The 16,405-nt window shown below is 38.6% G+C and overlaps 1 protein-coding gene across 2 annotated transcripts in view; it reads right to left on the bottom strand.

Moving 5' to 3' along the window:
- Positions 1-12,311, bottom strand: part of C4BPA (complement component 4 binding protein alpha) — a 28,361-nt gene extending 16,050 nt beyond the window's left edge. The window contains exons 1-4 of one of the 2 annotated variants that reach the window (XM_010341001.2): positions 12,067-12,311; positions 4,269-4,438; positions 3,168-3,353; positions 1,951-2,050 (exon numbers count right to left, since the gene is read on the bottom strand). In XM_010341001.2, the coding sequence (XP_010339303.1) occupies positions 1,951-2,050; positions 3,168-3,353; positions 4,269-4,410 (428 nt within the window). In that variant the 5' untranslated portion in view covers positions 4,411-4,438; positions 12,067-12,311. The remainder of the gene's footprint in view (positions 1-1,950; positions 2,051-3,167; positions 3,354-4,268; positions 4,439-12,066) is intronic. The other variant, XM_003930421.3, reaches the window with a different exon arrangement.
- Between the last annotated feature and the right edge of the window lie 4,094 nt (positions 12,312-16,405).

The raw sequence follows: 16,405 nt of genomic DNA, 5'->3' as shown, positions 1-16,405 counted from the left end.
GGTAGCAAATATTGTACATGCAGATCTAAGACCAAAACAAATGTGAGTTTAAGTGTGACTGAAGGAAATATAAACGTTATATGCTCAGGCAGCATTGAAATAGTATAACTAACAAAAAATAGAGGTAGGGAAGAAAGGGTAAAATAAAGCAAACTCCCTTATTCCCTGATCATTTGCAAGATTGGGCATGAAAGTAACCACAGACACATGTGAATATTTCACATTAATGTTAAATACAAAATAAACACTAAGATAATACAAATGATGCAAATTTTCTGGTAGGGAAGAGAGAAAGGGTGAAGGGAGAGGAAAGAATACAGGCTAAGTTTGTTGTTGTTTATAACAAGGAACCAACTTAAACTATCTAAAGGTAAAGAGGAATGATAGTATTATATAAATTTAAATGTATATAGGTTACCACTAGAACCAAATTTGAACCTTCTTAAACACCACTATATATTTAAACATATATATTACAAAATATGACAAAACCATGTCTATAAGTATCATTCACATCAATATATGTAATTAGGCTTAAAATGCCTAATGCAAGAAAAACAGCTTTTATTTGAAGCAAAATTCAGCTCTATGTTACATACAGGAGACAAACCCAAGTGTTTTAGAAAGATTTTTTTTAAAAAAAAAAAAAAGGCAGGATAAAATTATACCAAACAAATGCAAATCAAAAGAAAAGCAAAGATAATAATTTTAATATCCCATAAGTTGGACATCAGAACCAAGACTATTAAATTACACAAAAATGGATACTTTACATGTTAAAGATTTTGATTTTCAGTGAAGAGCTACGAATCTTTGTGTACCAAAATATGTATGTGTCAGCAATTTTAATGAGACAGAAATACAGGCAACGTAAGAAAAATGATCAAAATATGTTACTAATTGTCACTAAATTATTTTATGATATTTAAAATAATTATAAAATTGTTAATTTACTTTAACTCCTATCTTCATGTTTAAGATCTATGAAGACAAGCATGATAAAAGATTCAAAACAACTTATCAAGAAAGTAGACCTGGCTGGGCACAGTGGCTCATGCCTGTGGTTCCAGCAGTTTGGAAGGCCGGAGAAAGAGAATCTATTGAGCCTAGGTGTTCTTGACCAGCCTGAGCAACATAGCAAGACCTCATCTCTACAAAAAATTAAAACTTTAGCCAGGCATCATGGCACATGCCTATAGACCCAGCTACTCAGAAGGCTGAGTCAGGAGGATTGCTTGAGCCAGGGCAGTCCAGCCTACAGTGAGCCAAGACTGCACCACTGCATTCCAGCCTGTGTGACAGAGGGAGACCTCGTCTCAAAAAAAGAAAGAAAATCTGATGTTTATATAGCAAACTCTATATACTACTAATAAAAAAAATCTTTCAAGTGCCTGTTGAAATATTAATAAAAATTAGTTGTATATCATGATGCACCCTAAAACCTCTGTAAATTTTAAAACATAGAAATAAGTAACATTTTTGGTTGATCTAGAAGTCTTTTTATTTCTTTTCTTTTTAAAGTATTTTTTATTCTTTAGAGATGGGTCTCGCTATGTTGCTCAAGCTGGTCTTGAACTCCTGGGCTCAAGTGATCCTCCCCACCTAGCCTCCCAAAGTGTGGGGGTTACAGGTGTGAGCCACTGTGCCTGGCCCAGTCAGTTTGGAAGTCTCCAATAGAGGAATGCTTCTACCATGAGACACAGCAAGAGTTCCAAAAATTAGAGTTGCCAGATTTAGCAAATAAAAATACAGTTAAATGTGAATACAAAAACAAATACAGTTAAATGTGAATTTAGCTTGAGGACAGGAAGGAATGGGTGAATGGAGTTAGGATGGAAGTGAGAATTCTCAATGTCTATCCTTTTACATCATTTAAAATTTTGAAGTTTATGAACACTTTATTTTTTTAATTAATTTAAAAAATTCGTTCATAGATTACCTCACACTCACCCTTCTGAACAGCTAAATTCTATTTGTGATCCAAAAGACAAATCTGTCTTAATATCCACTTGCCCATTAGGTAAATCTCCTGGGTTTCTGCATCGTTTGTCTGGGAGAAAAATTCAAATGATTATTAGTGATTCCAAGTACTCACAGATATGGCATTAGAAAAGAGGACTAGTCAGGTTCACTTCTGCTTCCAGAAACACCCAGAGATTTAAATTCAAACTTATTTCTAACCCTGACTCACCTAAAAATTAATACAAAATTTGATCTCATTTTTTTTTCTGGTACATTTTATCAATAGAGAAAAATGCCCAGTTAAATCATTGAAGAAGTGGAACACGTGGTCCAGGATTTAATAAGCTGACCAGGGACTGGGGAGCTTTACTTCATTCTATGTCTATGGCATGTACTTAGAGCCTGGGCCACTCAAAAAATGCATGTCACAAAAGGAACAAAAAAGAGAAAGTATCAATTGTATACTCCTACTGTTGAAAAACATCACAGAATGCCTTCCCAACTGACAGTGAATCGTAACTTTTCTTCTAAACACAGCAAATATTTTGAGTGGGGTTCTTTTGAAAACGGCATTGCCACTTTCTAGCCACCTAACTTTTTATAATTTTTAAAAAGTGAATCCGGTTTTCAAAATACCGTAATGAAATTTGTGGTTCATTTCTTGAAAGAAGTGTTTGGTGGATTACTTCACAAAGAGTAGACTTCTGGCCAGGCCCAGGGGCTCATACCTGTAATCCCAGCACTTTGGGAGGATGAGGCGGGCAAATCACTTGAGATCAGGAGTTTGAGACCAGCCTGGCCAACATGGTGAAACCCCATATCTATTAAAAATGCAAAAATTAGCCAGGTGTGGTAGCATATGCCTGTAATCCCAGCTACTCAGGAGGCTGAGGCAAAAGAGTCACTTGAAACCAGGAGGCAGAGGTAGCAATGAGTCAAGATCCTGCTACTGCACTCCAGCCTGGGAGACAGAGCTAGACTCCATCTCAAAAAAAAAAAAAAAAAACTTATTTTTCAATGCAATTAACTACCCCTAATTTTTCTGCTTTGCTTTGTTTTTCAAAAAATGCCACAAGTGTGTACACTGAAATCGGTAACTGACAAACTTGTTTCTTGGTAACTAAAGATTCCAAAAATGTCTCTTCTGAGACAACTTTCCAAAGATAGGAAAAGCACAAATGAAAAACATAGCTGTTGATACTTACGGGTACAGAAAGTAATATATGTCCATTGGCCATCAGAATTACAGGTAAGCATATGATTTGAACTGGACTTGGCGTAGCCAGGGCGGCAGGTGTATTTCAGACTAGTTCCAGTTTCGAACTGCGTCTCAGCCAAAGTAGTATCCACTGGGACAGCAAACGATAAAGTCGGTGGAGGACCGCAGTTGCCTGGACATCGAAATGACAAGGAGCACCCAAAATTATATCTTGGGACACAGCATCTTAATGTTTCTGTAGTGTGATATTTAGAGCAGGGATCATTCTTTTCATCTCTAGTCAAGAAAAACCGGAACTCCTATTACACTCTCTGTTCAATACACCTAGTGAGTGATCAGTAATATATACTTGTTCATAAATGATGAGAATGGTAACAATAAACAATAATGATAAAAGGCAGAATTTGTATCCCTTCTCTACTACATATGAGATAATTTATCTGAAAAAGAAGAAAGACATGAACTTTACCAACCTATTAGATTCGCCATATCTGCTGACTCAAATGCATCTGTGCAAAGTCAGAAGTCCCTCCAAGTTTGCCTCAACAGAAACATATTATTTTATTTAAAAAAAAAAAAATGCTTGGTTTTCTCAGGGAAGGAAAACAGGATGTCTGGGAAATGGGCAAGAATAATATTTTTAATTTTTTTTATACATGCCTGATTTTCAATGATATGGGGGAAGTAGTATGGAGGCCTTGAAGCATAAAAATCTTAAGTTTGCTTTCCTTGCAAGAATTAAATGTCAGGCTGACTTACTTTTTAAGTTCCCCCTGAATAAACCCACAAGCAGTGAAACTGTTCAGTCAGAGTGATAGATAATATGGATCTGTTTCAAGTTATGGTTGGGAGACAGATTGTTTTGGAAATTCCTGGAGAAATAAAAATCTACGGGAAACTTCCTAGAACACTATTTCCTTTATGTGTAAAGCAAATTTCCCTAAATTCTAGCCTGTCAAATAAACCAGTTGTTTGATGAAGCTGGGTCTCTGCTAGAAGCTCAGTCATCACTTTTTTTTTAGGCTTAAAAGTGAATGCACAGATGATCTTGTTTGTTGCCCATCTGAGCTTGTTTCCCATTACTCACCAAGAACAGCAGGCAACAGAGCAGTGACCAAGGTCATTTGGAAGAGAATGGGATCAGAGACTTCCCAAAGCCTGAAGAAGGGCCAGGCTGCCATTTTCCCTTTTCTGTGAGGAGTCCCAGGTGGAGTTCTTGAGGAGCGCATGGCCTGCTGCTTCACTGATGCTTTTCTGCTGAAAGAACTCAATTTAATAAATAGTCATTGAATTCCCACTTGTCATAAAGCACTAGGATAAATGTTATGGGATCCATGTCTTCAAGGAAATAACAGCCTGGAGTGGAAAAACAAAACAAAGCAAAACCCTGAACACAAATGATACAGCACAAGACAGTAAGGATTGGCCTCTGGAGAAGCTCTGTGCTCCGAAGAGAGATTGATTCTAGCTGGAGGGAGGGAGTGGGCTTTGCAGAGGAGACTGCATATGCACTAAGTATACTGAAGAAGTCAGAGAATGGATGCAGGACGTGTTGGGAGAACAGTAGATAATACTACGATTTGGCTGGTGAGTGTCTAAGATGGGGAAGGGACAGTTTACAGATGTGTCTGAATGGGATGGAAAGGCCAAATATAGGAAATTCATAGATTTTACTCCTTGGGGAATAAAAAGCTCTTGTTTTTTGTTTGGGATTTTATTTTTGATTTGAGTGTCTGCTTTTAAGCTGAGGAGTGACACAATTATTATGCTTTAAAATCATTATGGCAGATGTGCACAAGATAGATTGAAGGGATTAGAGGAAAGAAACAGGGAGGCTGAGTGAGAAGGCTTGCCACTGGCCAGATGATCTGAACAAAGAAATGGCAGAGCAGTTAGAGGAAAGGTACAAACATCAAACAAAACAAAAAGGCAGGAAAATGATGGGATAGAAAGAGTTGAGTCGCTGTATGTAAGCATTGGGAGTTCCTTGTGAGAACTATTGACAAAGGCAATAAACCATCAAGCAGTTTGCAGTTTTGAAAAATGATTATACACACATATCTATCTATCTATATATATGAAAAACATACATGGCAAGTGCACTTTTATTTTTAAATCAGACTACGTAAAGACTTGTTTAAAGCAAAGTTAGTAAGGACATTTTTATTCTTCACCACCACTTCCCATTCCCTTTGGAGAACCCAATATATCCTATGTTTACATTGAAAATAGTCCCTTTCCTTCGGGTAGATACTCAATAGTGGGAATGCTGGATTAAAGGGGAGTTTTATTGTTAGTTTTCTGAGAAATGTCTATACTGTAAATCTATAAAAATAAAAAATAAATAGTCCTTGTCTTCAAAGGAATATATGAAGTTAACCAAATTCACTCCCATAAAATAGTGAATTTCATTCTTTACTTTGACATCTCTGTTAGATCTAGATGACTGGACACTCTCATGTATCCATAATTCATACAAAGCCCATATGCATTTAGGTAACAGGAGTCCCTTCAATATTTCTCCCCAAAATGTTTCAGTCCTGCATAATGTAGGACTGTAATGTAATGTAATATAATGTACATCTAAGATAATGGTCGACCCCTCAACATAATGCTGGTCTCAGTAATATGGGACAGTCTCACATAAAGTTGGACTGAAACATCTTGGAGAGAAATTGTGTGGCTGAAGGGAAGTTTATAGTGCCCTTCATACTTTGTGGGGTCCAAGTTCTTCACTGAGTAAAGACCCACATAAGCTTCTTATCTTTCTAAAACTCAGTTCTGATGATGCCATCCTCCCTCCTGTTGTCACCTGTCACACACACCCTGTCCCCTGAGCTCTATACACACCCATTGGGACAATTCTGTCAATACATAAATTTGCCTAATGAGCAATTTACCAGTTGTAGTCACTTACTGGAAATGTGTTCACAGACTTTGTACTGAATGAATCCAGGTGGGAGGATTGGGAGATTGGGAGCAGCCAGGGCCAATATTCTAGGCCTTCATGCTTACCCTTTCTACTCAGATTCCCCCTCTCTTTTCCCAGCATCCTCCTGCCTAACTCTATGCTCCTCTCTGCCCCCGCAGTCTTGTGAAGCTGGAGACAGCTGAGAGCCAGGCAGGTTGCTTATGATAAAAACTCATGCTCATTCATCATCTGTGAAATGTATAAAATATTATAAATTTCTCTCACCCCATAAGATATGTTAAGTATGAAAATTATGGGAAAAACTTTCTTCAATTTTTGACAATTAGTAGATTTGTTATGTTTATTGAATTTCAGTGAAGTTGAAGAAAGAGATACCGGTAAGTTGGCAAAATAGAATTTGACTATGAAAAATCAAAAGGATAAGAGTATAAAGTGGAAATTTCCTATAGGAATTGTTGCAGTTGTTATTACATTTGCAGGAAAAAGATATATGTTGAATATATTCAGAAAAAGATTCATGACTATAATTATAAATATAACACTATAAGATTAAATCATTAGTTTCAAGAAATTGAACAAAAATGACTTAAATACTGCTAAAATATATATTCATTAGCTACGTTCAAAAATAATATATTTGTACTCATTGAATATTCAAAATGAATATTTCTTTTTTTCTTTTTCCTTTCTAAAATTGTAATAGAGCTGTGGCCCTACTATGTTGCCCAGACTGGTCTCAAACTCCTGGCCTCAAGCAATCTTCCAGTCTCAGCCTCCCAAAGTTGTGGGATTCCAGGTATGAGCTATCGTGCCTGGCCCAAAATGAGTATTTTTCTTTCTTTCTCTCTTTCTCTCTCTCTTTCTTTCTTTCTTTCTTTCTTTCTTTCTTTCTTTTTTTTTTTTGAGACAGAGTCTCACTCTGTCGCCCAGGCTGGAGTACAATGGCACAATCTCAGCTCACTGCAACCTCTGCCTGCCGGGCTCAAGTGATTCTCCTATCTCAGACTCCCGAGTAGTGGGATTACAGGGATGTGCCACTGCGCCTGGCTAATTTTTGTATTTTTAGTAGAGTCAGGGTTTTGCCATGTTAGCCAGGCTGGTCTTGAACTCCTGACCTCAGGTGATCCACCTGCCTCCCAAAGTGCTGGAATTACAGGTGTGAATTACAGTGCTGGAATCTCCAGCTGTCCTGGACAACCAGAATTCCTTACCATTCCCACTACTTTCCTACCTCCCATTCCTCTCCACGTCACTACCCACTCTCTTTTACCTCTTTAATTCCTAGTCATTCTGCCAGCCCCTTCTCCAGCATTCCCATCTATCCAGGCAAGCCTCCACGTGCCAAATACAATTTAGTATTTATAACTCTGATTCAGACTTGGTTTGTAACTCATGTCTAAAGTCTGTCTTCACCACTAAACAACAAGATCCTTGAAATTACAGAGTATGCTCCCATTTATTTCTACCCCACAATAGTACCTGCCACTGTGCCTCAGGAAGTTAAAATGCTCAAATAAGTGTGTCGAATTTAAATTCAAAAGCTCCTGGTGATAAACTATGTTCCAAAGAAAAGTAATACTGTGCCATATCCATGTCTCCCCTTGTAGTGTATGCTTTGTTATGGACTGATTTTACCTGATTTTAAAGCAAGGCACACATCTGTATTTTAATGAAAACTGGCCCAGGCAATTTTATACTAGGCTCTTCCATTCTTAACCTGAAGTCATCATATCATCAACTAGTCCAGGGAGGACAGTGAAGGAGGGAAAGAGTAAGCAGAAACTGCTTCTACTCCTTATGACAGAAGGTACAGACATATGCAGATCCTACACTGTGATGAGAAAGTTATTTCACTCCCTTTACTTCAGCCTCACACCTAGACCATGGCCACAGAGCTGGGGACAAGGGGAGGACAATGTGGTCAAGACCTTGGGCACGGGCTCTGAAGTCACACCCAGACTGTGAGTTGGAATCCTGGTTCCACCACATGGGAACTGAGTCCCACGGGCAAAACACTCAGCTCCTCTAAGCCTCAGTTTCCTTTTTGGTAAAATGAGGATAACTGTAATTGTGTCTCGGAACTGCTGAGAGGGGCTTGGCATGGTGCGTGGATAGCATGTAATAAACATTCAGAAGAAACGTTAGGGAGGAGTTTGATAGAATTGGCACTGGAATGTCACTCTGTCAGAAGCCGAACTCATACATGTCAAAACATTGTCGTCATAAAGGTTTAAAACTGCGATAATGATTGCATCACCAAGGGACCTTAATTACAACCCAGTGCAGAGGAACATCCACTGAACTTCTGGCTGGAAGCCCTGGGTCTGGTCTCCACTGTGGCCTTTGGTACAGTGAGATCCAATGTGTCACGCAGAGCAGAGGGATGCTGGCGCCCCTGGGTTGTCCTGGAGCTCTGTCTTCCCTTGCCCTCAACTGTCTTCCTGGAAGGAATTCATCCATGTCCATGACTTTAATCATCATACATGAATCATCCACAGACCTCTGGGCCTAATTGTCTCTGGTACATGTAAAAAGTTCCATGCTCCATAAATTCAATTGTTAATAATTATTTTATTCTGTCCTATTCCTTCCTCTGTGTAAGTTCTGAGCTATTCAGGTTTGTCTTCTCTGCTCTGGTTGCTAACTAGTTAAATTCTGGTGCTCAATTTAGGTCTTTCTAAAGGCAGTGAAAGAAATCTCTGCAAAATAAGGAGGAACTCTTTTATCTGCCTCTGCAGCTGCAAAAAAGCACATGATAATCTGCGTGACAAAACTGACCTTGCAAATGTTTTTTCTAACAAGGGAGTCATTCCTGGATTTTGGAGGTGGTTGCCACATGAAAGTAACTTCTAAACTTAGAAAAGCGTAATTCTGACTTGTTATCTCAGTGAATTTTTTTTTCTGGGATAATATTTAAATGAACATTTCTGTTTGCTGAAAGTTGTAAGTGCTTGTGAATTTTCCTTGCCAAATCCAGAAATAATTTTTATACTTTCCTCTTTACCTGCAAACTTGAAAGTAAACTAAAACTTTTGACTCTGTTAGATTTCTCATTTAAGCAAAAAAAAAAAAATTTTTTTCTAATTTAAGTTAAAATTCCCAAGGCTCAAATCAGTATTTCCAATCACTTCATTTGTATTTCAGGAACCTTGAATTTAACATATTTCAAACTAAATTCACTATCTTTCTCCAACACTATTTGACCTCTGTGCTTTCTGTCTCAGTGAAGGTACAAATCTCTACCCAGCCTCTCAGATTAGAAATCCAAGTCCTTCTGCCTCCTCTGTCTCACCTTCCTGCCCTATTCAGAGGCAAGTCCCATCAAGTTGGTCTTAGCAGCAGCGCCAGAACCTGCCACTCTCTCCTGCTTCCACTTTCACAGTCCAGGCTTAGGTTCTCACAATCCCCTTCCCCTCACCCTAGACCACTGCAAAAGCCTTCAAACATTTTATAAGACAGCTTCCATGTTGATGCCATTATGCCCCTAAGAAGCAGTTTACAGGTTACTCTGCTTAAAAACTTTCATGGTTCCCAGTTTCCTTAGGTTCCCATATCTGTCCCAATTTTCCCATCATTTCTCACTTAGAACACCGTGCTTCCATCTCAAGAAGGCACTTACCCTTCCCCAAAGACATTCTGGATTTTTTTTTTTTTTTTTTTTTTTTTGAGACAGAGTCTGACTCTGTCACCGAGGCTGGAGTGCAGTGGTGCAATCATGGCTCACTACATACACAACCTCCTGGGCTCCAGGAATACTCCCACCTCAACCTTCCCAGTAGCTGGGACCATAAGAGCATGCCACCACATCCAGCTAACATTTTAATTTTTTGTAAAGACGGGGGTCTCACTATGTTGCCCAAGCTGGTCTTGAACTCCTGGCCTCAAGTGAACCTCCTACCTCAGCCTCCCAAAGTGCTGAAATTATAGGCATGAGCCACCACACACAGCCAAGATTTAAAAAAAAAAAAAAAGCCTGCAAGCATTTACAGATGTCTCCCATGCATGAACGCTCTTACCTCCAACTTATTATTCCTTTATTCACTATTCAAATCAAATGTCACCTCCTTGGTGAAGCATTGCCTGACTTCATTATGAAATGCCAGTGTTTTCTGTTCTTCCAGTACTTGGCTAATACCTTAATTGTAACATTGCTTTGTATCATAACTATCGATTTCCTTTTGCCTCCAAAAATACATTGTGAATTCCTTCAAGAGAAGAAAGGTGTTTGTTTATTCAACTTTCCATCTCTAATCTGGTATTGTAATTGGTCTCTAATAGTTATCCAATAAATCTAAAATGAATGAAACTCAATTTAATTTTATCTTTAGAGGGAGAATGACTGTCTCACTGTCGACCAAATGAAATAATGTGTGTGAAATGCTTTGCCAGTTTTGAAGAGAGATCATACAGTGACTAGACTTCCCTAACAAACCGACAGGATGCATCCTAACTCCCCTCCAATTGTGGCATTTGCAGTTCACCATTAGTACCCCTGGTGGTCTCTCAGCAAAAACCAGCTGGCCACAGAGTATGGGAGTGGAGGCTGGAACCTGTGAGTTGAGAAGACCGAAGTGTGAGTTTCAGCAATACCACAGTCTAAATCTGTGATCTTGAAGAAGCTGTATCAGCTTCTTGGATATCAGTTTCCTCCATCTCTAAAAATGATGGCATTAAACCTAGATGAACAAATTCTGCAATTCTGTAACTGCTCACTTAAAAGCTGAGACTACTCCAGCAAACACTCTCATACTTCAAGGACATCATCTTTTAAATTCCTACAAAAATAGAACCAACTCAAGAACTTCAGTCAGCATGGCCGGTCCGTTGTGAAAAATACTATCAGCATTTAGCAATGCAGTACAATTTGAGAGACAATGGAAAAATCTTTAGTCCTCAAATTTCCCCTTCCATGAGAAGTTACTTTTTAAGTTAAGACATTTATTTTGTCTAACTTTCCCCTTTTAAAATGAAATACCTTGTGAAAGGATAATATTTTTCTCCAGTCTTGGGCTGAGTGTCTTCTTCCTTATACCTGGGCTCTCAATCATATCACTTACAAACTTCAGAAAGAACTTGCTTCCACTTTGCCCTCCCTGCCTAGAATCTCTTTATTTTCCTATCAGCTCCTTTATTCTATGCTCATACTACATTCAAATATATCTCTAAGCTTAACACCAACTTTCTTTGACGCTTCCACCTTTTCTGTGGTCTACTCTTTATTCTCTTGTTGCTACCATATTTAGAGACAGAATAGGAATCAGCAAAGAGACAATGGTTGAAGAATTGAAATGAGGACCAGAATAGTACTGTATCCTGGTCAACCAAGAAAGAAGAGAATTTCGAGAAGGAAGGGTTATCAGCATCATCAAATTTAAAAAGTAGAGAAGAAGGTAAGGATGACTAAGACTGCTAGCTTCAGAGACCAACTGGAGGCTGGCCAGTGTCTTCCTTATTACCAAATCTGAAAGTCTTTCCTGTCAATGGTGGAGGAGATTTGGAGTGGTTAATCAAATCTCAAAAAAAAAAAAAAAAAAATGCCCCAGTTTTCAGAATGTAGACTATGAAAAGCAGGCTTCCTGTGAACCCTTTGGAAAGTCTGGTTGACCCCTTGCCTCAACTCCCTGATGTGGGAAGATGGCGGAAGATCAACAAACCAACACACCTGTCTTTTAGAAACGGTAACAAAGCAATACCTTACACCTCTTCTTTAGCATATTTTACTAGAATGCAATATTATTCCTCCATTTATAATTTTAAAAAATTGAGGCTCAAATGGAGTTTAAAGTACTTTTCAAGTCATACATCCTCCTAATACAGTGCTTCTGAAAAGATTTCTGCTGAAAACTCCTCCAAGATTTTGTCTCTGTTTTATTCTACTAATTCTGCACTCCTTAAAGGGCCAAACCACCAACATTTCCCCCAAGCTACCTCAAGGGTTTAGTAGTCCACTGACCTTTGGTAGTTGAGGAAGAGCAGAAGATTCTATGATGATATCTTGGATAGTTTCTCAAAGAAGAAAATTGCCTTGGTCTATGCAGTCCTGGTTCCTCCCCAGATCAGAGTTTATCATACCCTGAAATTGACTGGTAATTGCTCCACCAAAAAGTCCCTGAATTTCAGTCATGCAGTTGGCTGGTCAGGGATGGCTAGATGGAAACAGATGGGGAGAAACTTTTGATGGGTCCAATGAATGATTAACACAGGAATAAAGCAGGACTGTTTACCAAAGCTCCTTCCTCTTCACTAGTCCTCATTCTTCATAACATGTTGCAATCGTTTACCTTCTCCTCTGCCAACCATTTCCCCTAAGTGGAAAGGTAATTTAAATTTGAAGCCAGAATTCTTTTTTCTTTTCATAAACATGGGAGAGTTATGCAAGACACAATCCAGCTTTGCCTGGAAACCTTAGATACTGCGAGGTTCAGACAGGCTCCACAAAAATGATCCTCTTTCAATGACACTGGGTATGCTTTCCTGGAGTTTGGGAGCCGATGTTCTTGTCCAGAGCTCATCTCTATCCCACTCCAAGGAATTTCAAAAGGTGGGGAATTTATCAAACATGTACTGGGTTTCCACTAGGTGCTGAGTTATCTAGAACGTATTCAGAGTTCAGCAAATGTTAACTCTTACTACATGTCAGGCACCAGAGGGCCTCCGGAAGTTGATCTGTCCATTGTTGCTCAGAAGAACACAATGAAGGATTGGCCATGTTTCTTATCACATAGACCTAAAAAGACCACAAGCACTGACATTGCCCAATTAAGCTACTAATCCTCAAGCTTAAGATTTGTGTGCTCAGAAGATTGTTGTTAAAAGACCATTCTTTCTGAGAACTTCATTTTTTCTGTAATAAATACTAAAAGTCCCAGAGGAGTTTCAGAAAAGGAGCTAAACTACAACAGATTGAATTAATCAAGGAAGGTGTTACAGAAGATGTGAGACTTGAATAAAAGGTATAAATTATTAGATAAAGTGATAAGGACATTAGATGTGAAGAAACCATTTGCTAGTCACCAAGGTGAGACACTGATTTGACGAGAATGAACAGAGGAGGATTCCAGATTGCACAGTCTTAAGAGCTAAATTGGAAGAAATGTCACCTTGAAAGCTGGTGTTTCTTTAAAGTACTGTTTCCCAATGTGTTGAAGTCTTTCATTTACTTTCCACCGTGATTCTTCCAGATTTTTCTCTCCAGGTCACCAAATTGTCACATTCCCTCTCAGCAGCTGCTCTTACCTCCTACTTTACTAAATATCATTCTACCTTAGCTTCATCAACGTCAAATTTTCCCTCCTATTCACTCCTCATCGAGAGGAGAATTGTTTCTTCTTTGCCTGCCTCATTTTCAATGCATCTCTTATCCTGAAATGTTGCTGCAATGTTGCCAGCACCTCAAATTCCATCTTTCTTCTTTAGCATGATGCTGAACTCCTCAAAGGTGTAGCCTATTCCAGCTGCCTGTTCTTTCTCATTCATCACTCCGCCTGTTGCTTTTCCATCTGGCTTCTACCCACTCTTCCGTGACAGGTCTCTCTGAGGCATGCCCTTAGGTCCAAGTCCAAAATATCTTTAATTAGTTTCTTTATGATCTGTCTGCAGCCTTTGTTACTGCTGACCATTTCCCCTTTGAAACTCTCTTGGCCTTTGGCTTCCATAGCACTAAACTTTCCTGATTCCCTTAACTAATTTCTCTTTCTTAGTTATTGTTACCTCCTCTTTCTCCTCCTCATTCCTAAATACAGATGTATCTCAGGCTCCTCTTTAAAAAAAAAAAAAAATCCCTTTGTAATTTTAATGATCTTGCTTTCTGTCACAGCTTGAACTATCACCAGTAAGAAGACTAGCTGGCACGACATTTTTATTTCTGATTACTCTCCCGAACTCAAGACTTGCTTTCTGCTTTTTTTTTTTTTTTTTTTTTTTTTATTGCCCACTGGACATCTTGCAATCACATCACCCTCAGCACATCCAAAGAGGAATTTCTCATTTCCTGCTAACAAGCATCACTTTCTGACCCCAACTTGTTTTTGGCCTCTAGTTCTCAGGAATAAAATTTCAGATTCACTTTTTAACTCCTCATTTCCCTCACCCTTCAGTGTTCAATTGTTGACAGGTTGTTTTGATACAAGTTTTGCAATGTCTGTCATGTCTCTGCTGCTTTTTCATTTCTGCTGCTGTCAAACCGGTTCGGGCTGAAAGTGCCTCCTGTATGAACTATCGTAGGAGCCCTTTCTTTGGCTTCTCTGTCTTAGTTCTTTTCCCTCATCAACCAATATTACAACCAACAATTGGGAGAGAAATATTTATGTACTATCCTTATTACTTCCTTGTTTGAAAGACTTCCGTGTCTCCAGAGTCTGCCTGCCAAAAACAAGTATATATTCTCTGCCTACCAAAGACAAGCGGATATTCTCTAGCGTGTCATTCAGATCCCTCCATAAACTGACTTTGACTTCTCTTTCCAGCCACCCTCTCTCTCACCACTTTCTGTGCCTTATCCAGACCAGTCCAGGCTATGTGCAAATTCCTAAACATATGCCATTTTTTCTGCCTCTGTGTTGTACTTTCTAAATGTATTATTATTTGAAATTCATTTTATAACACTAAAAAGCTGTAAGAGAATAAACACCTATAATTACACCACTCGAAGACAACTGTTTTTTATCTGTGCCTATCATTGTCTAGCCCTTTCTCACAAGAATACAGTTTTCGCATAAATGCAGTCATAAGTCCTTGTTATTAAATATTCTATTTTTACTTAAGATTATATTTTTAAGATTTTCTACTTCCTTCTAATTATCACTGTGTAAGTCTGTATTACATTTGAAGTACCATAACTTTCTAAAAATTTTCCTAAGAGTGGACATTTCAAATGCTCATAAGGTCCTCCCAGATAGACATATATGTAAGAAGGAGCTTCAATTTCAAATCATTTTGCTCCAGTTAGATTATTCCTAGGAATAAATTTACTTGATTAAAAATCTTATTGTCTCACTCCATTTCTTGAATATTCTTTCCACCCAGAATGTGCTCCCTGATCTTTGTCTCTAATTCTCACTCAGTTTTGAAGGCCCAAATAACTATGACTTCTTCCTTGACAATATTCCTGCCTCCTCCTCCCATCAGAAGTGAACCTCCTCTCATCTGAGCTCTCATAGCCCAGTGTTGTCTGTTGTCTGAAAAGTGTTTAGTTCATTCTATCCACTCTAAAGTAATGCTTTGTGTGTACATGTCTTGTGTCTATTAGTAGACACGTGGTACTCAAGAGTCCATCTCTTATTCCTCTTTCTAACTCTACCTAGCGATTTTCCATTATTTCAAGCTGGCTTATGTATTTTGGTTGTATTTTATCCAGATATCCTATGTATATCAGGTAGCAGTCAGAATAAGAGATGGGAGAAGCTTGTCAGGCCAGCTCTGTATGACAGCTTGATAGAAAGCCATAGGATTCTTATTTCTTCTACCCTCTAAAAAAGGAGAATTGAAAATAAAAACTAATTTAAAATTTTTGTTTCTAAAAAGAGAAGAAATACATTCACTTGTGTTGCACCGTGTCAAATCTACCATGCAGGATTAGGTTTCATTCAAAAGGCAGTAAGCCATTTTCCTGCAGAAAATTTGGAAACCTGCTTCAATAAACCAGATGGACAGGACTTGGAGGAGAGTTTGAGTCTTAACTCTACTTCTGTTCCAATGGGTCATTTTTGAGGATGCAACTATTCTAAGCATCTTTTCCAAAATAGGAGGTTAATTTTTGCTTCATAAGTTTCAATCAGTTTTGGTTTCTTTGTTTTTTGTTTTTGTTTTTGTTTTTGAGACAAAGTTTCGCTCTTGTTGCCCAGGCTGGAGTGCAATGGTGTAATCTTGGCTCACCGCAATATCCACCTCCCAGATTCAAGCATTTCTCCTATCTCAGCCTCCCAAGTAACTGGAATTACAGTCATGAGCCACCACACCTGGCTAATTTTTTATATTTTTAATAGAGACGGGGTTTCTCCATGTTGGTCAGGCTGGTCTCTATCTCCGGACCTCAAGTGAAACACCTGCCTCGGCCAGTTTTGGTTTCGTAATTCAAGTCTCATGTTAAAATACGAGGCATGCTCTCAGCTGAGATCAGAGTTTCCCCATACTCCTTACAGACTGGAAATTAAGCCCATCATTCTCCAATAACATGTTGCTAATTCTGGTTTTAAACAACCACTACATTTGGACTTTTCACATTCTGAGAACACACACACACACACACACACACACACACACACGGTGCATTACACAACTGCAGTTGGCAATTT

The sequence above is a fragment of the Saimiri boliviensis genome, chromosome 14 (genome assembly GCF_048565385.1).
Source record: "Saimiri boliviensis isolate mSaiBol1 chromosome 14, mSaiBol1.pri, whole genome shotgun sequence".
Classification (NCBI taxonomy): Eukaryota; Metazoa; Chordata; class Mammalia; order Primates; family Cebidae; genus Saimiri; species Saimiri boliviensis.
The sequence above is the reverse complement of the archived record's forward strand: the minus strand, read 5'-3'. Positions and strand labels throughout refer to the sequence as shown.